General features: G+C 65.3%; 1 protein-coding gene across 1 annotated transcript in view; it reads left to right on the top strand.

Annotated features, from left to right (window-relative positions):
• Nucleotides 1-23,627, top strand: part of NOTCH1 (notch receptor 1) — a 50,215-nt gene that overhangs the window by 1,352 nt on the left and 25,236 nt on the right. The window contains exons 2-10 of the mRNA XM_040632210.1: nt 476-557; nt 17,533-17,783; nt 18,360-18,698; nt 20,791-20,913; nt 21,230-21,463; nt 21,793-21,948; nt 22,144-22,329; nt 22,592-22,705; nt 23,490-23,603. Coding sequence (XP_040488144.1) covers nt 476-557; nt 17,533-17,783; nt 18,360-18,698; nt 20,791-20,913; nt 21,230-21,463; nt 21,793-21,948; nt 22,144-22,329; nt 22,592-22,705; nt 23,490-23,603 — 1,599 coding nt within the window. The remainder of the gene's footprint in view (nt 1-475; nt 558-17,532; nt 17,784-18,359; nt 18,699-20,790; nt 20,914-21,229; nt 21,464-21,792; nt 21,949-22,143; nt 22,330-22,591; nt 22,706-23,489; nt 23,604-23,627) is intronic.

Below are 23,627 nucleotides of genomic sequence, written 5' to 3'. Positions count from 1 at the left end.
GGGGGGGGGGGGTGGGCGAGTGTGGCCACCCCACCCCTCAGCACCGCCCCCTCACAGAACATGTTTGAACAGCAAGACAATCTTGGTGGCTGGATAGGGGCCCCAGCCCTGTTGGGCTCCCTGGTGAGGACCTGTTGCAGAGGGGTTGGGGGTGCAGAGTTTGGGAGAGTGGCCCAGGGTCCTGCAGATTTTCTCCATTGTTGTCCAGATGGCAATTCAGGCCACTCTACCCACCTGCCATCGAACCAACCTGTTGCCCTTCCCCCCATTTCTGACTACAGAACTCTGGGCAGAGTGTTGCAGCCCCTTGGGGTTCACATTTGGGGGGGTTCTTGAGGTCCCCTGCCCCCAGCAAGCCCATGATGAGGCAGAGCCTTCTAGGTAGCAGGGTGGCTGTGCCCCTTGGGGTGGGCCCTTCCCTGGGCTGAGGGCCCTCCTGCCACCCAGGCTGATCTCCCGTCTTGCCCCTGCCCAGGCCTGCGATGTTCCCAGCCCAGTGACAGCTGCTTGAATGGCGGGAAGTGTGAAGTGTTCCCCAACGGCACCGAAGCCTGCATGTGAGTGTGCACCCCTGCGCCCCTGTGGGGACCTGTTGCTTTGGTCGGGAGCAGAGCCCCTGCCTCCTGCATCAGGGCCAGCAGGGACAGAACACTAGGCCATTGTCTTCTGGAGACGGCCCAGAAGGCTGGGCGCGGTCACGTGCTACTTTTATTGGACAAAGTCTGGCAATTACTTAATCACCAGCAATTATGCTGCGTGTGGAGCTGGTCTGGCCACTGGAGGTTCGAGCACGACTTTGTGGGCCACCTTGGACTCCTGGGGTACTAGGTGGGAATTCTCGGTGCCCCATTTCTTCCTAAAGTCCCTGAGAAACAAGTGACCCACCAGGGGCGGCTGTGGATGTTTAGAGGGGCCCGGCCCCCACCACCCTGCCAACGGGGGTGCCTCTTCCAGGCAGGGCCTCTCAGCCAGAAATGGGTCTGGGCTCTCTGCCTTCCCCAACTCCCCCTCTCTGACCTCAGGTGTGCTTGGGGAACTCATCTCCCAGGTTGGGGGTGGGTGGGAGTACCTGCCGGACCTTGGTTTCTGTCTTGGCATCTGTAGTTCCAGCCCGCGCCCCCGTCAGGCCCATCATCGGTCCATACCCCGCGGGTCTTGCTCCCGCAGCTGGGGCAGGAATGTGTGTGTTGTGGGGGTGCCCGCTCGCGGCTTTCCCCGACTTGGGCGGGGAATCCTGTCACGCTCCCGCGCCCGCCTGCCCTGCACAGCGGCCTCAGAGAAGTTCTGTTGTGCCCGTGCCCTTCAGCCTGACTTCGTCTGATGGGAATACGAGGAGGTGTTTGGTGGCTGGAGGAAGGGCCCCTCCTCCCCCCGGGGGGGGGGCAGGGGTTCAGAGGAAGCAGGGACTCCCCAGCCGGTCCTGGGTCCTCGGTCCTCCTCGGCGTGCCGCATTCCCACCGCCGAGGGCCCCTTCCCTTGACAACCCTTGGCCGTGGGCAAGCAGCCCCTCCTGCCACTGCCGCCACCCTCCCCAAACCAAGCCAATTAAGCAGGTCTGTGAGCAGTTTAATAGACAAAGAGGATTGTGTCTTTGTCAGACGCTAATGAATGCACGCCACTTTTTTTTTTTTTTTTTCTTTTTTGGGGCCTTTTTCTTCTCCCGCAGAAGCCTCACCAACGCTTGATGCCCTAAATCTTGCTTCCTTTCATTCAGAGACCGACAGCTGGGATTCAGGGGAAGCGCAGCGGCTATTGTCGGGAGGGGGATTAATGCCGTGTGATTAATTATGCGTGGCTTCCCAGAATGCACGACTCCCTTCCCGTGGCCCTGCGACTCCCTTCCCGTGGCCCTGCGCTTGCTCCGGCTCTGCGCTCGCCCATGGGGCATGGGGGGGTCTGCACTTCTGCAGAGGGCTTTGGGAAGGCAGGAGGGGCGCTGTGCTGGGGAAGGTGGGAGCGGTCTTTTATCAGTGCCACCAAGGAGCAGGGACAGGCTGGCCCAGCGGCCACTGGGGCCTCCCTGGGCTGAGCCAGGGCCACAGGGGGATGCCTCGGGTTGCAGGCTGCTGCAGCCCCCTCCTTGGCATTGGGGTGAGACACTTCAAGGGGACAGAGCAATTGCGTGGCATGCTCTCCCACCCCTCACTCCTAGAGCCCTGCCAGCCCAAGCCCGGCCACTGATGAGGGCTCGGGTGCCGGCCTTGTCTCCTCCCTGGGGCTTGGGGCCCCCTCCTCCTTGGCGGGAAGCCTGCCTTAGTCCGGCCTGGCACTCAGCCGAGCTCGGCCCACAGAGACCCCATTGTGCACACCCCACAGATCACTTGGAAGACGGAGCGGAAGCACCATCCACAGAGGCCCTACCTCTGGGTCGTACCGTGTTGGAGACTGGGGAGCAGGGACGGGGTGCCAGCCAGGCCCAGCTGTGGAGAGGCATGGGTCTGGACTCGGGGTGCAGCTCAGGGATGTCATGGCCACTCCTGTGAGGGGCCCTGGCTCCCTCTGCTCCTGGGTCCTGTGCCTTCTGCTGGGACCTTCTGTTCCCTTGAGGCCCCAGAAAGTCTGCTAGTGGGGGAGGCACCTGCTCTCCTCAGAGGTGTGAGGGTGGAGGCCTCTGGTGCCAACCTGGGTATGCAACTCTGTAGCATGCATCCTGGACTTTCTTGGAAAGTTCTTTGACTTTCTGGGTGGGTTTGCCGGCTCCCCTATGGATAGGGCATGGGAAACGGGGGTGTCCCAGTGCCGGGCACATTAGTACCTGGTGAATCATGTGTTTCCACCCCGAGGAGAAGGAACCTTCCCGAGAGGCCACTAGTCAGGTGGCTGCAGGGTCAGGGTTGGAAAAAGAGGTTTCTGCTGGTGTGAAAGCAGGACGTCGCCGAGCAGCTGAGGCGTGGTGGGTCAGTGGCTGCAGAGCCCCTAGGCGGAGCGCCGTGTCTGGATGGCTGCTGTGCGGGGTGCCCTGCAGGCGGGCCCGGGGCGGTCAGTGCAGACGGGGAATACTCACATGCGCTCCCCCTCTTTTCTTTGGTTTGGAGGAAGGAGAGGGCCTGAGGGGACTGTTGTCCATTTGGGTGAGCGTGCATTCTCAGTCTGAACGGTGTATGGGGGCGGCCCCGGCCTCGGTGGGGAGCTGAGGCCCCAGGATTGCTGAGATACTCCCCCTGCCTGCGAGAAAGTCCGTTCCGCGGAGGGCGGGGGGCGGTGTCTCCCTGGTGATCACGGAAGCTGGTGAGCCATCACGCTCAGAGCGCCGGGGAGGGAAGTCCAGCGGGCTGGTGGGTGGTGGGCTTTAGGTCGGGACCATCCCGTATTTGAGGCCTGGCTCCACCACCCACTAGCTCTGTGATCCCAGGTTCCCTGGTCACCTGAACCGCGGCTCCCCGTCTGGAACGCAGGGCTGACCCGTGATTGATCTCTTCGTGGTGCGAGGCTTGCGTAAGAGCCTCATGCTGCTGGCTCGGCTGAGGTCCGCTTCCCGCCCTGCCTTCTCCTTTTGAGCTGATGGGGCTGGTTTCAGGATCCTCATTCTCGAATGGTTAGTTGGCTGATGAGTTAATTCAGAGAACTCAGAAGGTGCTACCTGGGGGGGGGGGGCTCACCGATTCTGAGCGTTTTGTCACCGCCGGTGGCTCTGGTCCCCAGGCCTCTTTGCTTTTTCCCAAAGATGCTTTTGAGCACGTGCTGTGCTGGGTTCTGCCCGGGGCACCGGCCAGGAGGCTCAGGTGGACCCAGCCCCGGCTCCTCGTGGGTGAGGGTAACGGGGTGACTTTCTCGGCAGCAACACGTGGGTGTGACGTGTCAGGCAGAGGTGAGCTCCCTGGGCGGGGCAGCCTGACCCGGGGCCGACATGGCTCCTTGAAAACCAGGGACACGCAAACCAGGGACACTGTGTGGGTTGGGCGGGGGGAGGGAGCGACCTGCCAGGATCGCGCAGTGCCGCGTGGCACCTGGCCCAGCCTCTCTGTCTCCAGAGCCTGTGTTCCTAGCCGCTGCCCTGTCTTGCCCGTGCTGCCCCAAGCCCTCCCTGGCCACTCTCCGAGGAAGCAGGGGCTAGAGGACAACTTCCCTTTACGAGAGGAGCTCCGGAGGCTCGGACGGGGGAAGTGACTCGGCCCTCAGCTTCAGAGAGACCGTTCCTTCGTCTCCTGTCACCTGGTTTGGCTGTTTCCACTGAGTCACCTGGGAGTCTTGGGCGAGGCTGGGGGAGGAACAGTCTGACTCTCTAGGCTGCTGTGTGGCTTCCTCTGTTGACGCGGCACCTGGGCCGCGGGACCAGGTTAGAAACACACGTGTTAGACACCCCGTGTGAACCAGACGGGCTCCCCTGCTTCCCTGCTCTGTGCGGAGACATCAAGGAACACACCTCGTTTGAAGGAAGGCGCCTCCTGGGGCCAGGCCTTGCCTCTCAACAGCAGCTCACATTTTTCCCACTGCAAAGAAATATATATTTTTTTTAAAGAGAAAGGAAACTGTGCCCTTAGCAGGAAGAGGGTGGGTCAGGGCCAACAGTTCAGCAGGACGGCGGGGGGCGCAGCGTGGGTGCTGGGACCCCAGCAGCTGGCGGCAGGGGAGGGGTCCGCGGGACCCCACAGGAGCCAGCGCCGGCCCTCTCTGTGCTCAGCGTGCCTTCGATGGGTGGCCGGGGCCCCCCGGGCAGTGCCGGGCCGAGGGGTTGCACCTCCCGGAGTGGGGAGGGCACCTTTCCTGTTTCATGTCTTGTCTATAAATAGTGAAAGGATGTGGCCTTGCAGAGCTGATTGAGCACCTAGATTGCTTTCCTCAACAACGTCGCAGCAGTAACTGCACACAGCCGCTCTTACCCGGCCCGGCCCGTAAAACCCTGGCAGACGCCATTCTCGCTGGCTCACACCCCCTCCCGGTGGTGGCCAGCTCTGCTTGTCTTTTTTTTTAAAACCAGTTTACAGGTGGGAAAAACTGAGGCTGGGAGGGGAGGAGGCTGGGCCGGGGGTGGGGATCTGAAGGCGGCTTACGTCAGCCCCCCCTCGTGTGCAGGCATATCTACAACTTCCCAGCGGCTTTGACAGGCAGCTGCCTTCGGGGCACCGTGACTGTGGGTCCCACGTGTCTGATGGTCCTGAACTTTCCCAGGATGGCTGGGGCTTGACTGGCTCTGCTGGGGTGTGCGGGGCCCCCCCATGCCCTGCTGTGCATGGTCTAGGAGATAATAGAGCCAACTTGGCTCTGCTTGGCGGTGCCCCTTCAGACACACATCTTCTCCCTGGGGCTCAGTTTCCCTCTCTGTCCGTGAGAGAGTTCCCCTCCAGCAGCGTCCCAGCAGGACCCTGGGACAGGCCTGTAAATGCCCGGGTGGGGGCGGGGGTGCCCGGCAGTCAGGCCAGGCCGTGAGAAGGGCGGGTTCTGCGAGTCTGGGCCCCGCTGTAGGCTTGGGTGTTCTCAGCAGCTGGCCCACCGGGCCGGGCAGTTCCTGGTGGGGAGGGCACAGTGATCCTTGGGTGGTGTGGGGGAGGGGCGCCAGCAGAGTGCAGCCCAGGCCCTGGGGCGTCTCCTCAAGACCAGGCCCCCCACCCTGCTCCCAGGACACAGAGGGGCTGACAGATAGATTGGGGGGGTGTCTTGGCGATCAGTCACAGGCATCATGAATTTTGCTGTTTTAGCCACTTGAAGTGCGCGATTCAGGGCATTTAATACGTCCGCAGGGCTGTGCCACCAGCAGCATTGTCTGGCTCCAGAGCTTTGCCCCCCACCTCACCCCCACCCATCCCCCATCCCCCGCTCTTCTCTCAGGGCCCGCTGTCTGTCCCGCAGTCCGGTCCTGCGACATCCCATCTCCTCTCCCACACGGCGGGACCTGCGTCTGCCTCGCCCGCCCCCAGCACCTACTAAGTGCTCAGTAAAAGCCCTCCTCCCGCCGCATCCCCCCAGTGCCAGGCACGGGGGCCCCAGCTCCGCAGCCCTGCGAGCTCCTCTGGGCCGGCCCCACTAAGTAGGCATCCGGTTCTCCCGGCCCCTGGCCCTGGCCAGCCCTAATCTGCTTTCTGTCTGGATTTGCCTGTCCTGGACATTTCACGTGAGTCCCACGACATGGCTGTTCCTACGCAGCATCTCTCTGTACGGCCCACCTGCCCTGGACCCTGTGTCCCTGAGGCCTCAGGGATGGGCCAGCTCTGGGCACTGGCATCCTTTAGTCTCGGGCTAAAGTCCAGAGGAGGTGGGCGTTGGGGGTGGTGGGCGTCGGAAGGCTTCCTGGAAGAACTGGCACTCGTCTCTGGGCCCGTGTGGCTGGCCAGCAGTCCCGGTGCCCCCTGGCGTGGGCCTTGGCATGTCCCCAGGGGAGTCGCCCAGGAAAGCCTGTGGCCCCGGCCTGCTCAGGCTCCGTGTTCGCTCCAGCCTCTGCTCTCACGAGCTACCATGCATCGGCCTGCCCAGAGGAGCTCGCAGGGCTGCGGAGCTGGGGCCCCCGTGCCTGGCACTGGGGGGATGCGGCGGGAGGAGGGCTTTTACTGAGCACTTAGTAGGTGCTGGGGGCGGGCGAGGCAGACGCAGGCCCCGCCGTGTGGGAGTGGAGATGGGATGTCGCAGGACCGGGACTTGGACAGACAGCGGGCCCCCAGAGAAGAGATGCATTCTATCACCCGCTGTTCCTTTCCTGGAGTGTCGGGTCAGCTCAGAGTGACCAGGTGTGGCCCTGTAGAAGACCAGAGAGGGCTGGGGGCTCGGCCCTCGCCCTCAGACACAGATGGGGTCCTCCAGGTTGCCTTCTGGGCTAAGGGAGGCTCCGGGCCCGCGAGGGCAGCAGAGTGGTCCCCTCCTGGTTGGGCAGACTTGAGAGTGTTAGCAGCTGGACTCACCCTTTCTCTGCATCTCTGAGACCCGTGGAATTCTGGGGCAGAACCCTCCCGTCGGCGTGCTTCACCATTGAGTGGTCCCTTCTGACCCTGTCGCCCACTGCTCCTAGGATGGACATGTTCCGAAAAGGGCCCCAAAACAGCTTCCCCACCATCCCCCAGGCTCAAGGGCAGGGACCCACAGGGATCAGGGATGTCAGGTCATTAGCGCTTTAGAGTGAATTAGTCTGCTTAAGCACTGTGCTCTCCTGCTTCCTCCCTGTGCAGAACTGCTCCTTTGAGTGTTGAGGACCCTCTGGGAGGCCTGGCCTCCCACCAGGCAGCCTGCCCCTCCTCGCCCCCACAGCCATTTGTTGTCGGGTGGGTCTCGAGCTGTCCTGAGCTGGGGCCTGGGGTCTTTCTGAGGTCAGACCTGGGGCCTCCCTTCCCCGGGCAGTGGAGGCAGCTCTCAGGGGCTCCCAGCCTCCAGGAAGAAGTGCTTGGGGTCCTGCTTTCCAGTGGGCCTGGGGGAGGCGTGCACCGGGGGAGCCTGGCCTCTGACGCCCAGCCACAATTCCCAAACCTGAGCATCCGCTCAGACACAGCTGGGGCCCCCGGCCGGGTCTCGGCTGGGAGGCCCCAACAGCACTGGCCCAACTGCGGCTTGACTCTTTCACCCCGAGAGCTCCTGCCAAGGTGGGGTCCCTGGACCGTAGGATACCCGCCAGCTGCCCTGGCTCCCCATGCACAGGCTGGTCAGGGATGGTGGGCGTGCGGGCGGGAGCCACCGAGATGCTCGCCAGAGAAGCGGCCAGTTGGAGCTTCCCGCCTGGGGCTGGGACCCATCCTGGCCACACCGAGTGAGTGGGTGAGAGGATCTGCCCCTCCGAGGGCTGGCTGTCCGTCACGTGCCCTGAGCGCTCCAGTGGCGGCTCTGTAAGCTGGGTAAGCGGTCCCCTTGTCACTCTGTTGACAGTGCTGATTTGCTGAGCAAACTGCTCCCCACGGAGGGGCCAAGGCCTGGGGAGCCAGGCGGATGGTCATGTCCATCCCGACGTGACGGCAGTAGGCCCCGGGAGGCTGGGGTTTCAGAGGTGACCCCAGAACGCCTGAGCCTGAGACCCCCACCCTGAGACTTCTTGGGGTCCTGCGGTGTCCTGCGGCAGGAGGATGGGAAGATGCCGTGGTGGCCCTCGGGCCCTCACTGTTCCCTTCCCTGGGGATTCTCCGGGCCTAGGCAGTCTCTCGGCTGCCGACCTCCTGCCTTCACCCCACGGTCGTGGCCTGGCCTGGGTCACAGCTGAGCCACAGGCATCTGTGGGGGGGCCGGAACCTAGGGCCCGGCCAGACCTGCTGTTGACCCTCGGATGACCGGCCTGGGTTATGGAGCCTGCTCAGTACGCCAGGCCCCGGGGAGGTGTTTGCCCCCGCCTGTGCCTAGCCCGGTGGCCAGGGCAGGAAGCTGCCAGGAGGGAGTAGCACAGGCCTCCCACCAGCCCGGCCAGGCTGTGGGGGGCAGGGGGCACAAGAGGGGCAGCCGCTGCAGGGTGGGGGGGTGGGGGGGCAGGGAGAGCGGCAGCTGGCGGCCTCTGGAAAGGTCTTTCCAGGCCTGCGCAGCAGGGCCCGTCGTGGGGCTGGGGACCTGCCTCCCACCATTTCCTCTGTGTCGGTTGTTGGTGAGCGGAAACTGCACAGTTACTGGAAATGAGAGGTTTGGGGAAGAAGCCAGAGTTTTGAGTGTGTGTGTTTTTCCCTGACGGCTTTTCAGTAAGAGCGATGCTGAGCTCAGGCTGGGTGGTGGGGAGGGTCCTGCCGCTTCTGTCTCCCCTCCCTCCAGGGAGGGCCTGGGTGAGGTGACTACCTCCGGCCTTCCGGCCTTCCGGGTCAACCTGAGGGCTCCTCCACCTGTCAGCCTGGCCGGTCAGGCTCCCCACGGGGTGGCCTACAGGGCGGGGCTTCCCCCTCTGCACTTCCCCTCCCGCACTTCCCCTCCCGTGGTCAGAGTGAGGGCGGCCCCAGCCCTGTCTGCTTGAGAGCCAGAGGGGGAGGCCAGGTTGTGCCCCAGCATCTCCGCGTGGCCGGGGCTCAGAGCGTGGCGGCACCCTCCCCCGGGGTCTGGGCCCAGGGTCTGGCAGAGCGCCTGTGTTCTGCACACCTGAGCCTGGGCCGGCGGTGGAGGTGGGCACAGAGCCGGATGTTGAGGCCGGAGGCTGGTGGCGGCTCGAGGTTCTGGAAGGAGCTGCAGTCCACACGGGTTGCCCTGAGCGGGGCTTTCCCCTGTTCTAGCTCAGTGTTCCCGCTGAGCCGGGGCAGCGGCTCCCTCAACAGCACAGGCCGTGGAATGGGCTTCCTTCTGCCACCTGGGCTGTGTGACCTTGGGCTGCCCACTCACCTCTCTGAGCTCCTTTTCCTCAGGGAGGAGGGGACCTGGTGCCTTGAGCCGGGTCAGGCATCCCACAGAGCTCCTGGCCGATGAAGGCGTAGCCCTTGTGACCTGTCTGGGGTGATTCTAAGTCAGTGTCCCCTTTGGGTCCCTGTGGGTTCACACGCAGCTCTAACACGGGTCAGTCCCCCCAATGGGACACGTCGGTTGAGTTTTACTCTGTACCGGAGCCCTCTCCTCATGCTTCAAGGTCTCGTCCAGAAAGCTCTCCCAGACACCGGCCCTGCCCCAGTGTTTGGGCGAGCTCATGCTAGGGCGGAGGGTCAAGCCCGGCCTGAGAACCGCCCACTTTCCCTGCGTGCCGGGAAAGGGGGTGGGGGGGGTGGGAAGCCCTCCAGAGGGCCTGAGACCCATGCCAGCTGTCCCAGGACAGCTGGGTGTCCTCTGAGGGTGACAGTGCAGGCCCCACCCTCTGCTCCTCGACCCTGGGCCTGGGTTCTCTTTTCTGGCATTTGCTTATGTCCTAGGGCACCTTGGAGGCCGTGCGGGGCCCAGGGTGACAGCAAGGGCTACACAGCCAGGTATGCAAGCCTGGGGGGTGGGGGGCCTGGTCTGTGGGAGCGGGGGTGCTCAGTGGGCGTGAGTGGGCAGCGGAGGCCAGAGAGAAAGGGGCTGGTGAGCGGTGCAGAATGGGGGTGACTTCTGGGACCACCTCTGACCGTACGCTGGGCAGCCTACAGCTGGCCCTGCAGGGTCCCCGCAGCCCACAGGCAGGGGGTGTCCCGGCGTAGTGCAGCAGGGGCAGCTGGGTGTGAGCCCCGGCCCTCTCGTGCCAGCGCCTACGGACAGGAAAGCTGCCCAGCCCTGTGGAGGAGGGTGACCGGCCCTCCTGCTGGACAAGGGCTGCAGCTGCGCTGGGCCCAGAGATGTCCCACCCGCCAGCTGGCTGGGAGGCTTCCTAATTCCCAGACCTCTCACCCAGAACCCCACCCCCCACCCCGGGTTTTGTGTTTCAGCCGAGCTTGTGGGGGGTAAGCACGTACTGTCTGCTGCAGTCCTCTGGGGCTGGTGGGTCAGGTGGTCAGGTGAGAAACCTGGGCCTCGTGGGCAGGGCATCTGGGTGCAGGGGACACACGCCCTCCCTCCTCTACCCGTGGGGCTCCTGCTGGACCCGCAGCTGCCTCGAGGGGTGGCCCTGCTCTGACTGCCCTGGGTGACTGGCTCCTGGCCACCATTGTTGGCAAGAGAGGGAAGAGCTACATTCGAGTCCAGGTGGTGCTGTGGGCGTAACCTGCCCGAGCCCTGGTTTTCCCATCTGTAGAATGGGCCCAGCATGTACCTGCAGGGCCCTTGTGGGAATCCAGCGAGGGAAGCTGGTGAGTCTAAGTATAGCACGGGTCCTATTTCATCATTCTGGAGGGGAGGTCCTGGATAACCTCCCCAGACTCTGGACAAGAGCTGAAGTGCCCCCTGAGTGTCCACCCTGGTCAGCCAGGGGGCGGCGGTGTCACTATGCAGCCTTCTCTCCCCACATCCCCTGAGATGGCATCTGCTCCTGGGAGCGGAGGTGGGAAGGTGCCAGAATCCTTTCTGGCTTTGGCAGGCAGCTCGGTCTGCAATTGCTGACTTAATTAATTGAGTTTTGGATTAAGCCCTCCCTGTGGCCTCGTGAGCCTGTCGATTCCTTCATTGCATCTCAGCGATTGGGGGTGCAGGTCTAGGCGCCACCCTGCTTGGAAGGAGAGCCCCCGCAGCTGGGGGGGTGGGCAGCAGGCCTTCGGGAGAGCACAGAGGACACAGGTTCCAGCCTTGTCTCTGGTTTGGGCTCCGTCTTTTGGGGAACACGGGGGAGGATTCTCTGAGTGGGGAGTGGGCAGCAGACTTTTCTCACATCCCTCACAGCCACGGGGCTCTCTTATGACCCTGGGGGACCCTGTTCTTGCTGGCTGTGCCGACCCGCGGCCCTCCCCACCCCATGGGTAGGCCTGGGTTGCCTCTGCCCGCTGCTGCTGGGCCATCTCAGGAAGCTGCTTGACCTCCATACTGGCCTTTCCCTCCCTTCAGACTGCTGGCCACTTCCCACGTCGTCGAGGGTGGGGCAGCCCCGAGTGACACGGGGACAATGAGCCGTTGGGGGCATTGTCTTCCCTGCAGTGGGAAAGGTGGCTTCCCAGGAGGACAGGTCGATCCCCCACACAAAGGGCTTCCCCCAGAGCCAGGGAAAGAAGCTGTGCTTTTCCTGCATTTCCTCTTCCCAGCATATTTTAGACCATCCAAAGATGTGACTTGGGGAAAAGATTCACGACAAAGAGCCAGCGGTGCCGTCCGCAGCTGTTGGGGCCGGAAAGCCTGGGCCCTGGGTCGCGGGCAGGCTCCATGCCCCCACCTGCCCTGGGCTGCTTGCCTCCACTGCCACGGTCATGCTGGTCTGGGGGTGTGGGTCTGTCCGTGTCAGCCCTCGCTGCCCCCCCCCCGCCCCTCTCCTGAGGGCATGGGAGCCAGGGGCAGGCCCCCCCCATGGGGCGCAGTGGCTGCAGAGGCTGGAGGGAGGCCACAGCTCAGCCAGGTGCCTGCTGGCCCTGCTGTGGTCACTTCTGGGCCACACGCAGTAGTGGAGGCAGGAGCCCCCACACCCGAGCAGGGTGCACCCCCTCCCCCGTGCCTGTCGAGGTGGGGAAGGGAACCAAAGCAGAAAAGGGCAAAGGCCGGGCGGTTGCAGAGCGCCGTCTTCAGGTGCCCTTGGAGCACAGCAGACGTGCCGGCGGGGTCCCAGCTCATCCCACAGACAGGTGTCTGCACAAGACTCTTGCAGCTTTGTGAGGGACCTGGGGACCTTTTGTGCGATGGCTCTATGTCTGGGGACTTTGGGGGTGAAGGCAAGGGGCCAGTGCTCACTTGTCCCAGTTCTCACATCTCCGGTGGGGGGATGCTCTCCCCAGAGCCGAGCTGTCCCAGCTGTTCCAGTGGGAAAGGACACCAGGTCCCCAGGTAGGGCACAGTTTAGGGAGACCCGCAGAGGTCACCGAGCTCCCCACCCAGCCTGCAGTTAGCACATCATCACTTAGCCATTGCCTCCTGGAAGACGGGTGGCCCTGCTGGGGTAGTGGGGGGGCAGGGTCTTAGACTGGCTTTTGCCCGAGGGAGGGGCTGAGGTCCTAGGAAGCCTCCCCCCAGGCCTTGACCAGAGAAGGACTTGGGCTCGTTGACCCCATTACTTACGGCTGTACCTCTGAGGACCTCGGGTCCAGTGCCTTTCTGTCCTGGCCTCGGTCTGCCCTGTAGCAAGGGGCCAGGAACCTCAGGTGGCCTCATTTAGGTGGGCCGGGACGTGGGCGGTTCCCTTTTCCCCAGGCCACGTGTCTCAGAAACTCCTGGCCCAGCTGCCCAGGGGTGGGGGGACCACAGTTTTGTGTCTGGTGTCGGTGGTTTGGGTGGAAGGCGGTGGGCCTCAGGGGCCTTTGCCGAGCGCCACAGGATTGGGCTCCGGGAGGGGCAGGAGCCTGCCGTGCTCCGAGCCCCTTGTCACCAGTGGACATCGGTGAGGTTGGCCCATACATGGGGGGCCCAAGGGCCCCAGACCGCTTCCTGGGCAGAAGGCTCGTGGAGGGGCGGCAGGGGTGATGTGGTGGGGGGCTTCTAGGCAGGCACTCTGCTACAGGTAGAGCCAGGGCCATGTGGGGAGTAGGGAGCGTCTGGGGCAGCAGGCAGGACCCCGCAGGCCCTGCGCAGGCCTCCCTGGGAGCAGGTAGCTTGGGGGCAGGCGTTTAGTGGGGAAAGACCCCCTTGTTCTACTCCCGAGTGACCGTTCTGCTGCCAGGAGGCACTGGCCTTGGCGGTGGTGGTGGGAACTGGGCCAGGAGCAGGCCTTTCCGCTGCACCTGGGGTAGCTCTGCTCGGGGTGGGAGGAGTGGGTTGAGGAGGGGATGCTAATTACGTCCAGGTGGCTCTTTGCAGCAAGAGCCCCAGGACGCAGGGGGATGCAGGCTGTCCCGTCCTTTCCTGCGTCAGGAGGCACAGGCACCACCCACCTTTGGAGTGTCTGCCCCAGCCCTGCACCGGGGGGCTCATGCCGGTCCTGGCAGGGCGGGTGCCCTCTCGGCAGGGGGAGACCTTGCGTCCCACAGCTTTCCTTAAACACACGTAGGCTGGCCCGTTCAGTAACTACATTCCCAGGGACGCGGTAGATTGCACACAAACCAAATCCAGTGCTGGAGAGAGTGAGTCCCCTCTGCCCCAATGGTCAGGTCGCCGGGCCGTATGCACGAGGGCCCTCTGAGCATGTGCAGTCCCTTGACTCTGCACTTAAGGGAAACTGAGCCCCAGGCAGAGTGGGATGGAGTGCCCGTCCTCCACCCCACCCCCCAAAGTTCCTCTGATGGAACTACATTTCACCTGTGCCCGCAAGGAGCACCTCTCCTGGGGTATCTGGGTTCCTCCTGTGGGGGCCACATCACTGCCCCCCCCCGCAGCTGGCCAGGGTACAGGGCCCCATGCTCCCTCTGGACCACAAACTCCTTGAGGGCAGAGCTGCCCACAGCCCTCCTCACTCCTCCCTCCCTCTCTCCTTCCTAGTTTGGGGCAGAGGGAGCTGTAGTCTGTCCCCCAGGGGTGGCAGATGGCTGCTTAGCTTAGAAAGGAAAACAGCACAATTTAGAATTAGTCCCGGGTGAAAGGTCACAGCAACATCTGCCTGGGGATGCTTTCTGGAGCCGCATTTCTATGGAGCAGCGCTGGCGGGGGAGGGCGGGGGAGGGCGGGGGAGGGCGGGGGAGGGCGGGAGTGAGCATAGTGGAAATACTGAGGCGGGAACAAAGCCACTGTGCTGGGGACAACAGGCCCAGCAGCCATTTGGCGCTCCTCTGCGGGCAGTGTCTGCCGGAACCTGGCCCCCTATCGGCCCCTCCCCTCCGCAGCCCTTCCCCTGCAGCCCCCAGCCCACCTGTCACTCACCTCCTCAGGCTGGCCTGATGGACTGGCGGGCAGCGGGGAGGCTAGGAGAAAGGGCAGCTGGAGGGCTGCAGGGGTCTGGCCGGTGCCGGGTGGCCTCCAGGAGGGGCCCTGCGGTGTGGGAGCCGTGCGGTGCACTGGATGGGACCGTCCCTGTCCAGTCTGTAGGTGGCTCACCCGGCTGTCTTGGGCTCTCCGCCCTGCCTGGACAGGAGGGGTGTGCGGGTCGGCGGGAAGTGTCATGGAAGTCCCTCGAGGCCCTGACCCGGGCCCACTCTAGGAAGCCTCTCACTTTCAAGGCAGCGTTGGGTGCCGTTTCCTTCACCAGGCCTGCTGCCCGTCCCCACCAGGCACTTACACCAACCCCCCAGGACAGGCATTGAGGACAGACTGGCCTCCTGGTCCCTCCAGCCCCCTCAGGGAGGTCTGGGCGCCGTGGGCAGAGGGGAACGCAGGGGTCCATCCCTGGGAAGCTCCGGTGCTGTGGCCAGGTGGGGAGAGAGGTTACACAGGTGCAGAAAGAGGCGGCAGGGCTGGAGGCCGCCCGGAGCTGGGGGGCCCACGGTGGAGCAAGGGTGGCCTCTGGGACCGGCCCAAAGATGCTCCGCCAGCCTCCGGTCCCAGACCCTGTACCTGGCCTGGTGCTTCCTCTTGGCTCAGGCTCCCAGCCAAGCCCTGGTTGAGCCTCGTACCCCACACTGCCCCACAAGGCATCGGCCTCTATTGTCCCCTGTCCAGGCGCCGCCCCTCCCCTCGTGGCCCTGCCTGTCCCGGAGCTGGGGTGCTGCTGGTGGATGGCAGCCGTGTCCAGGCCCCACCCGGGGCCCAGCCCAAGCCGGGCAGTGTGCCTTCACGGTGCTGTCCGCCTGGCCTGGGCAGGAGTAGAGAAGACAATGGGCCTTCTCAGCTGCTGCTTTCCCCCCACGAAGGAGCCTCCCAGGCTCCTGCCCCGCCCGCCCTGGTTGGCGGCCCGCCGCGCCCGGCTGGGAGCAGCTGCCGCCCGCGTCCCCGGCCACAGGCGCACCTGCTCCCTGGCCAGCCTTTGTCCGTGTTACCGACGCCTGATTTATTGGTGTATTTTCCCTCACTGGCCCGGCATAACCCAGCCTCATTGGCTAGGAGGCCACCCCTCCAGGTGGGCTGTCCCACGGTCTTCCCACGGGGGTACCCACTCAGGAGTGGGGGTGGCCAGAGAGCAGGAGAGCTGTTCACAGGGACAGTGTCCCGTGGCTGGAGAGTTTGGGCATCCAGGCAGAGCCTTCTGGTCCATCTGGGGACACCCAACATTCTAACAAGTTAAGGATCTGTCTAGTGGCAGGGGGCACCCAGGGATACGTATCCCTCTGGGACCCCGAAGGCTTCCCTCCCCTCAAGCCGGCAGGGCCCAGAGAGAGAGGGGGCGGTGAGGACAAGGCAGGCTCCCACCCTGCTTTGATGACCAAGCGGCCTCTATCCAGCACCCACCACCCGCCCTCTCCGCCCTCTCCGCCCTCTCCGCCAGTGGCTGGGAAAGAAAAAAGAGCCTTTTCTCCAGGCGGGAGTGGTGGCCAGCTCCTGCCTGACAATGGAGGGCATTGATAGGTTGGGGGAGGTGCTGCCTGTCCCCCCACACCCATCCCCCATTGCTCCACTCTGGGCTCCCCGGACTGCTGGAGCGCGGGTGCAGGAGTCCCCCATGCCAGAGCTGCTGGCCCCGCGGCCTGCTTCCCCAGCAGGCCAGGCAGGAGCCTGACTCTGGCCTGAGTTACCTACCCGCCACCCCCCCCCCCGCCCCGCCCCACGCCTGGTTTTCTTGAAGCCAGTTGGTTTGGGACGGTTGGCTTCTGACAACAGATGGTGGGCCAGGGTGGCCATTTTGTGCCGTCTTCGTCCGCCCTCCCCAAGCTGCCGTCACAGATAGAAACCTGCAGGGGGACCGATGCATCCCGGCCTCGGGGACTGACGGGAGCAGCCCATTGCTGAGAAATGCGGAGACCCTGAGACCCCAGCCCCCCAGACCGCCACCCCACCCGTGCGGGTTTGGTTCTAGCCCCTGGGGCAGGCAGGAGGGGAGGTGGTGAGGACCAGCAGGCTGCCACCTGCTGGGGGTGGGGGCCCCATGGGACGGCCGGGGCCGTAGCTTAGGTGCCAGGGCCAGGGGCAGCCCCTTCTTGGCTGGGCCCCGGAAGGTGGGATGTTTCCATGCTCAGGAGAGCCCCTCCTCATCCGGGGACCGAGCTTCCTCGCCAGCCCCCGCCTCTGTCAGGAGCTGTGGGTGTGGCGTCCCGGCTGCCTCCCTGGCCTGTGTGGGCCGGAGGCAGGCCAGGGGCAGTTACGCCTGGAGGCTTGGGCCCTGGGAAGAACCACGCCTGCTGGTCCCAGAGCTTTCGCGGAGCTTTTCCCTCCAGTGCGAGGCCACAAGGTGACCTCAGGGGCAACTTACAGCACAAGCTCCAGGAGCTGAGCCAACAGGTGGCCAAGGGGGTCCTGGGGTGGGGGTGGCATGCGCGGAGCCCCACCCAGCGAAGAGCCCGTGAGACGCCCCCTCCCAGCTGTTGGAGCCTGAGCAGCATGTTCTGGGGCACAGACCTGGCCGACAGGTGACCTTCCCCCCCCCAGCCCCGGCTGCCTCACCGAGAGCTCGGGAAGGATGCTCTTCCTGGCACCTCGATTTCTCTTTGCTGTGGAGTGGGTGTGTCTGCTCCTGGCTCACGTCGCCTGGACGTTGTGAAGACTTGATCCCCAAGAGGGAAACCATGTCTGGGCGTGGGGGGCGGGGGGCGGGGCACCAACTGTGTCCCAGTGGTTTTCCCGTCAGGCCAGACCCCCAGCAGAAAGAATCTCACATCAGAAAGGAAACGGGAAACAATCTGCCGCATCTGGTCCCTCTCTATGTTCACGATCGCGTCCGTATTGAGAGCAGAAAAGCCGTGAGCTCTCATTCCCGGAATAAGGCACGTTGGGTGCAGGAGAGCTCGCGGGGAGCAGATGAGCCCCCAACACAGAAGAGCCTCAGAGCGCTCCTTCCCGGGCAATGACTGGGCCCGGCCCGTGGGGCCCCTTCCTGCGGGCTCACCAGGGCGCTCGCACAGACGCGCGCAAGGGTTTTGAAACCCAGGCTGGGCCTCGCTGTGCATTCTGGTCGCCAGTCCGTTGCCCCAATTAACATAATCATTTTTCTTTATTGAGGTGAAATTCATTGAATATAAAGTTAACCACTTTAAAGTGTGCCCTTCGGTGGTGTTTGGCACGTTCGCGCAGTTGTGCGAACACCCCCTCTGTCTGGTCCCAGAACGTTCCATGGCCCCCAGAGGAGCCCCCAGCCCGGGGTGCGCCCCCGGCAGACGCTGGCGCTGAGTGACGGGGCGGTTGGCCGGGGCGCGGGTGGGAGTAACCGCTCTGGCGTGTCTGCCGCAGCTGCAGCGGGGCCTTCGTGGGCCAGCGGTGCCAGGCGCCCAACCCCTGCCTCAGCGCCCCCTGCAAGAACGCCGGGACGTGCCACACCGTGGACCGTGGTGGCTTGGTGGACTACGCCTGCACCTGCCGGCTGGGCTTCTCTGGGCCCCTCTGCCTGAACGCCTGCCTCTCCACCCCCTGCCGCAACGGGGGCACCTGTGACCTGCTCACGCTCACCGAGTACAAGTGCCGCTGTCCCCCAGGCTGGTCAGGTGAGAGCAGGAGGCGGCCCCAAGGACCCGAGGTCCCCGGCCCTGCCCGGGCTGCCCACATGCCGTGATGCGCGGGGCAGATGCCGGGTCCGTCTGTGTAGCTGGGAGAGGCCCTAGGGCTTTCCTCAGACTGCAGGGGTTGGTGACCCCTGCCCTAGAGTCCCCATGCCCCTTCCCAGCCCTGATGTCGTCTGGTTTCGGCTGCCCTGCTCCAGGGCCCCTCTCCTCCCTGCCTCCGTGAGGAAGGGGGACCTCTGTCTAGTCCTGTGATCGGGGGTAGGCCAGCCGTCCGTCGGGAGCTCTGACACTGCACGGGGCTCTGGAGGGGCAGACTGGGTCAGGTCTCGAGGCCACCTCCCCCTGCCAGTCGTGCATCCTGGGAACCTCGGTGTCTGTCCACGGAAAGATGGCCACGTCCTGCCATGGGGTCCTGGGGACTAAAGAGATGATGCTGTTAGGTCCGTGCCAGGCTGGCTCCTCTGTGGTGCCCGGAAGCTGCCCCCGGGGCCTGGAGGAGGCCTGGCTGCGGCGCTCCGGAAGTCCCTTGTGACCCACTCGCTGCCCCTCGCCCACCAGGGAAGACGTGCCAGCAGGCCGACCCGTGCGCCTCCAACCCCTGTGCCAATGGCGGCCAGTGCCTGCCCTTTGAGGCCTCGTACATCTGTGGCTGCCCGCCCGGCTTCCACGGCCCCACCTGCCGGCAGGACGTGAACGAGTGCAGCCAGAACCCCAGGCTCTGCCAGAACGGGGGCACCTGCCACAACGAGGTCGGCTCCTACCGCTGCACCTGCCGTGCCACCCACACCGGCCGCGACTGCGAGCTGCCCTACGTGCCCTGCAGCCCCTCCCCCTGCCAGAACGGGGGCACCTGCCGCCCCACGGGGGACACCACCCACGAGTGCGCCTGCCTGCCAGGTACCGTCCACTGGCCTCCCCGCTGCGGGTGGCAGGCCCGGAGGGGGACCCAGGGGTGTGGGAACGGGGGTGTCTGCCGTGGGGGCAGGGGCCGGTCTGGAAAGGGTTCCAGTTAGGAGGCTTGCATAGGGGTCCAGGTGTCACCCCTGTCCCTGGCCATCCCACTTCTGCCTGCGGGTGGGGTCTGCTTCTCCCTCTCTCCTCACCGTGCCAGGGCCCTGGGGTCCCAGCAGCCTCCAGGGCAGGCTTGTTGGTGAGATGCAGCCCTGGGTGAATCGGGCTGGACAGGTGTGCCCTCCCTGCGGGTTCCCTCCACCCCCCGGCACCCCTGCCCTCATGGCCCCTGGCTCTTCGCCCTGCTCTGAGACTCCTTGGGGGGCGGGCACAAGCCCCCTCATATTGAATTCCCTGGGAACCATGTGCCGGTTGTGAAACTCACCACAGCCTGCTGGGACACTCGCTTGTGTTGCCCTGGGCCTCCCGTTCGCTGGGGCACGTCACTGCCCCCCTGGTGGCTTGTCTCCCATGGGTGCCGAGGGGCGGCCACCACGGCCGGTCGCCCAGCGGCTCCGCTGGCCCCGTGGCCCGGGCTGGTCTTCGCACTGCGGTGTTGAGTCCCTTTTGCTGCTGATGTTCTAAAAACAACAGCGATGGGAGGCTTGAAAACCTCGTGGTGTGTCGGTGGCACAGCCTGGCGGTTAGGTGGGCCGGGGGTAGGGGAGGAGCAGCAGCAGAGAAGGAGGGGGCCTGGGGTTCGGATGCTGGGTGTACAGGGCCCGGCTGACCTGGGGGTGCGGGGAGGACTGCCCCAGCTGCCACGCTCCCTGGCCGGCCCCTGCAAAGGGGAAGTGTCCTGCCTGCCTGCCGGCCACAGAGCCCTGGGCCTTTTTGCCACATCAGCCGCCCTTGCGTGCAGACGCCAGGCGCACGCATTTCCTGGGTAGCGCTGGGCGTTCCCCTTCCCACCTGACCCCCCAGCGCTGCTGGCTGTTCTGCTCTCCCTGGGGACTGAGAGCTAAGCCCACTTGCCAGGCCCACCCCTGGGTTCTGGGTTCAGATGCCTTCTTGCTGGCCCGGTGACCTCGGGCCTGGGACCTCCCATCCAGCCATATGGCTCCAGGGGCCTGCCCTCCTCCAGCCACGGCTGGAGGATACGGGGTGTGGGGGACCCACCCCGTGCCTGGAGCTCATGCGCCCCACCGGACTCTGGGATGGGGAAAAGCCCACTATAGCACACACGGAGTTGCAGCTCGGCTCCGGGCTCCCATTTGGGGGGCTCCCTCTCAGACATCGTCCACTTCGCACTTTAGCTCTTCCAGTCCTGCTTTTGCCCACACAGCAGTGGTGGCGTGGGGGGCCCCGAGGGAGGAGACTGGTTCTCCAAGGGCAAGAGAGGTGTTCAAAGGCACCCGAGAGGGGCGTTAATTAGTAACCGGCTGCAGGTTTGGGCTATCGCCCAGCGCACCTTTCTTGGTTGATGATTGAGCCAGTGGGAGTGGAGCCGGTTATAGCTGACAGGCATGGAGGCAGTGCGGCAGGGTTGGCCCCAGTTGGGGGAACCGCACCCCTGTTCCCGGGAAGCTGAGGGCCACGTGTGTGCACTGCCTCTTGCATCTCTGTCTGGTGCCCTCCCCAGTCCCAGGGCAGTGCCCTGACATGGAGTGTGTGCGGTGGCCCCACGGGGCACCGTGGCAGCCCCCCCAGCGCCTGGCCTGGAGGCAGCCCCCCGGCTACGGCAGCCGCAGGGAACTCTGTTACAGAAGGTTGCTTCCAAGAGAACTTCCAGAGTCCTGCGTTCCCAAATCCCATCTGCTCAGCTGGGCCCGGGCAAAGTGGTTCCTCAGAGAGGAACCTGGCGCCTGTGGGTTCTGCAGTGTGGGGCCTGGTCACATGGGGAGCAGGGAGAGCAGGGCACAGGGCCTGGACCCCGAGGGCCCCAAGGCGGTGGGCGGCCCAGGGCGGGCCACGGAAGGGCAGCACCCCGTCCAGAGCAGGGCTCCATGGGTCCAGCCAGGAAGGGGCGGGAGCAGGCCCATGCCACCCGACCCCTCGGGCAGGGCCTGACCAGACTCCTGGCTCCTCCCGCCTGCAGGCTTCACCGGCCAGAACTGTGAGGAGAACGTCGACGACTGTCCCGGAAACAACTGCAAGAACGGAGGCGCCTGCGTGGACGGCGTGAACACCTACAACTGCCGCTGCCCGCCAGAGTGGACAGGTGCGCACGCCAGGGCCCACTGGCCGGTCTAGCCAGGAGGGTAGGCGTGCCCTGGGGCAGCCCCGGCCCACAGCCGGGGTCTGAGGCCCCCACCCCAGCGGCCACACCGATGTGGCATCCGCGTGTCGGCGTGGGCTGTGCACAGTCGGCCTCCCTGGGTTTGGGCCAAGCTTGGGGCTCGTGTCTGGGGTAGCAGACGAGCATGGGCCCCGAGCACCTGTGCCGCAGCAGAGGCGTGGTTCAGGCTGGAGGCAGGTGGAGGGCTTCGCAGTGGGGGTGGACCCTGAGCCCACCCTGACGGTCTTGGCCCCCGCAGGTCAGTACTGCACCGAGGACGTGGACGAGTGTCAGCTCATGCCCAACGCCTGCCAGAACGGCGGGACCTGCCACAACACCCACGGCGGCTATAACTGCGTATGCGTCAACGGCTGGACGGGCGAGGACTGCAGCGAGAACATCGATGACTGCGCCAGTGCCGCCTGCTTTCACGGTGCCACCTGCCATGACCGCGTGGCCTCCTTCTACTGCGAGTGTCCCCACGGCCGCACGGGTGAGCGCCAGGCCAGAGGGGGCAGGGCTGCCCCGGGCGGCGGGGAGCACGGGGTTACCACCGGCTTAGCGCTCCCCCGGGCCCCGTCCAGCGGGCACGCTGTCACTCAGATGCGCAGAGGGCAGCTTCTGGAGCCCCGGACATGGCCCGCGAGGGGCCTTTCTGGAGGGAAGAGGGCTGGGGGCGCGCCGGGGCAGGCCCACTGGTGACGAACCTCCAATGACCCAGGTGTCGTGGGCCTGACGGGGCTGCTCGGCAGCGTGGCCATGGGAGGCCTGTCATCCCCAGGCTGGGGACAGTGCCCCGCTGACCAGTGCCACCCTGCCCAGGTCTGCTGTGCCACTTGAATGACGCCTGCATCAGCAACCCTTGCAACGAGGGCTCCAACTGTGACACCAACCCCGTGAACGGCAAAGCCATTTGCACCTGCCCCTCGGGGTACACGGGGCCGGCCTGCAGTCAGGACGTGGACGAGTGCTCGCTGGGTGCGTCAGGGTGGGCTGTGCGGCGGGGGGACAGCCGGGGAGGCTGCCGGACCAGCGTTTCCAGTCTGATGGGGGAGGCGTGACTTGGAGGACTGCCAGTCTGATGGGGGAGGCGGGCATGCCCCAGAACGGTCCAGAGGTTGGGGTGTCTAAAGCAGCCCGTCACCGGAGCTGCGTGCCCCCTGCCCCCGCCAGGCGCCAACCCCTGTGAGCACGCGGGCAAGTGCATCAACACGCTGGGCTCCTTCGAGTGCCAGTGTCTGCAGGGCTACACCGGCCCCCGCTGCGAGATCGACGTCAATGAGTGCATCTCGAACCCGTGTCAGAATGACGCCACCTGCCTGGATCAGATCGGGGAGTTCCAGTGCATCTGCATGCCTGGTACGTGGAGCCGGGCTCCTGCCTGTCGGAGTGGGCCCTGCAGCTCCCCCGGCCTCAACCCCAGCCAGGCCGGCCCCCGGGGCACCACGCAGAGAGCAGTACCAGGGCTGGCTGGGTGGGTGGGCCCCGCGGTGCTGGGCGGGTGGCTCTGCGGGCAGCGGGAGCCAGGCGGCACGTCCTCTGCGCTGAGCCCCCCGCTGTGGTGGGGGCCGCTGAGGCTGTTCATGGACCCTCGTGCCCCCTCACTCTCCCCTACCCCCAGGCTACGAGGGCGTGCACTGTGAGGTCAACACGGACGAGTGTGCCAGCAGCCCCTGTCTCCAGAATGGCCGCTGCCTGGACAAAATCAACGAATTTCTGTGCGAGTGCCCCACAGGTGAGACCTGTCCCCTGCAGGCTGCCGCCGAGCCCCGTGCTTTCTCTGGGGCGGGGAGTGGGCCCAGGGCCTTGATGCTGCGTTGGGTGGGGTCTCTACTCAGGCCCGGGCTTCGTCCTGTTGGAGCCTCTCCCTACTGTCCTGAGGGGGCACCGGGCAGGTCCCCTAGGGGCTGGGCTGCAAGGACTTCGCCTCAGGAATGAGTGGGCCAGGCTGGGCAGGGGGTACCGGCCCCCTGCTTTGCTGGGGGGTGAGGGGAGCCCAGGGCCCAGAAATCCTTCTGGCTGCTGGGGCTCCCCTGAGGACAAGTGCACCCTGGGAGCAGCAGTGTCCTCCCTAGAACCCCGAGGGTTGTCGGTGGGGAGGAGGTGCCTCGGAGGGCTCACAGCTGGGAGGGAGTCGGCCCGGCCTGCACGTCCCACCTCCACTGGCCTGTGGTGGACGTGACCAGCAGGAGGGCCTGAGGAGCTCAGAACGGGAGGGGTTGGTAGGTCCAGGAGCTCTGAGCCCCAGGAGGCATGTGCAGGCCAGAGCCTGGGCGTGCAGGTACAAATCGGCTGTCACGGATACCGGGGGACCTCATTCACAGCCCGGCACGGTTGTGGCCGTAGCAGCCGGGGTCATTCGGGGAAAGGGCCCCTCTTGCAGGGGCAGGAGCTGAAAGGGGCAGGAAGAGAGATCGGGAGGTCTCCCGAGCCAGGAACAGCCTGCTCTGGTCCAGCTGGGGCTCAGCCGGGGGGACCCGGCACCCGTGTATGTGACAGCGGCCCTCCCCTGGCCACAGGTTTCACCGGGCATCTGTGTCAGTATGACGTGGACGAGTGTGCCAGCACGCCCTGCAAGAATGGCGCCAAGTGCCTGGACGGGCCCAACACATACACCTGCGTGTGCACAGAAGGTGTGTGGCCCGTGGGGGGGGGGG

Source organism: Ursus maritimus, unplaced genomic scaffold, assembly GCF_017311325.1.
Source record: "Ursus maritimus isolate PB19 unplaced genomic scaffold, ASM1731132v1 scaffold_17, whole genome shotgun sequence".
Taxonomy (NCBI): domain Eukaryota; kingdom Metazoa; phylum Chordata; class Mammalia; order Carnivora; family Ursidae; genus Ursus; species Ursus maritimus.
The sequence above is the reverse complement of the archived record's forward strand: the minus strand, read 5'-3'. Positions and strand labels throughout refer to the sequence as shown.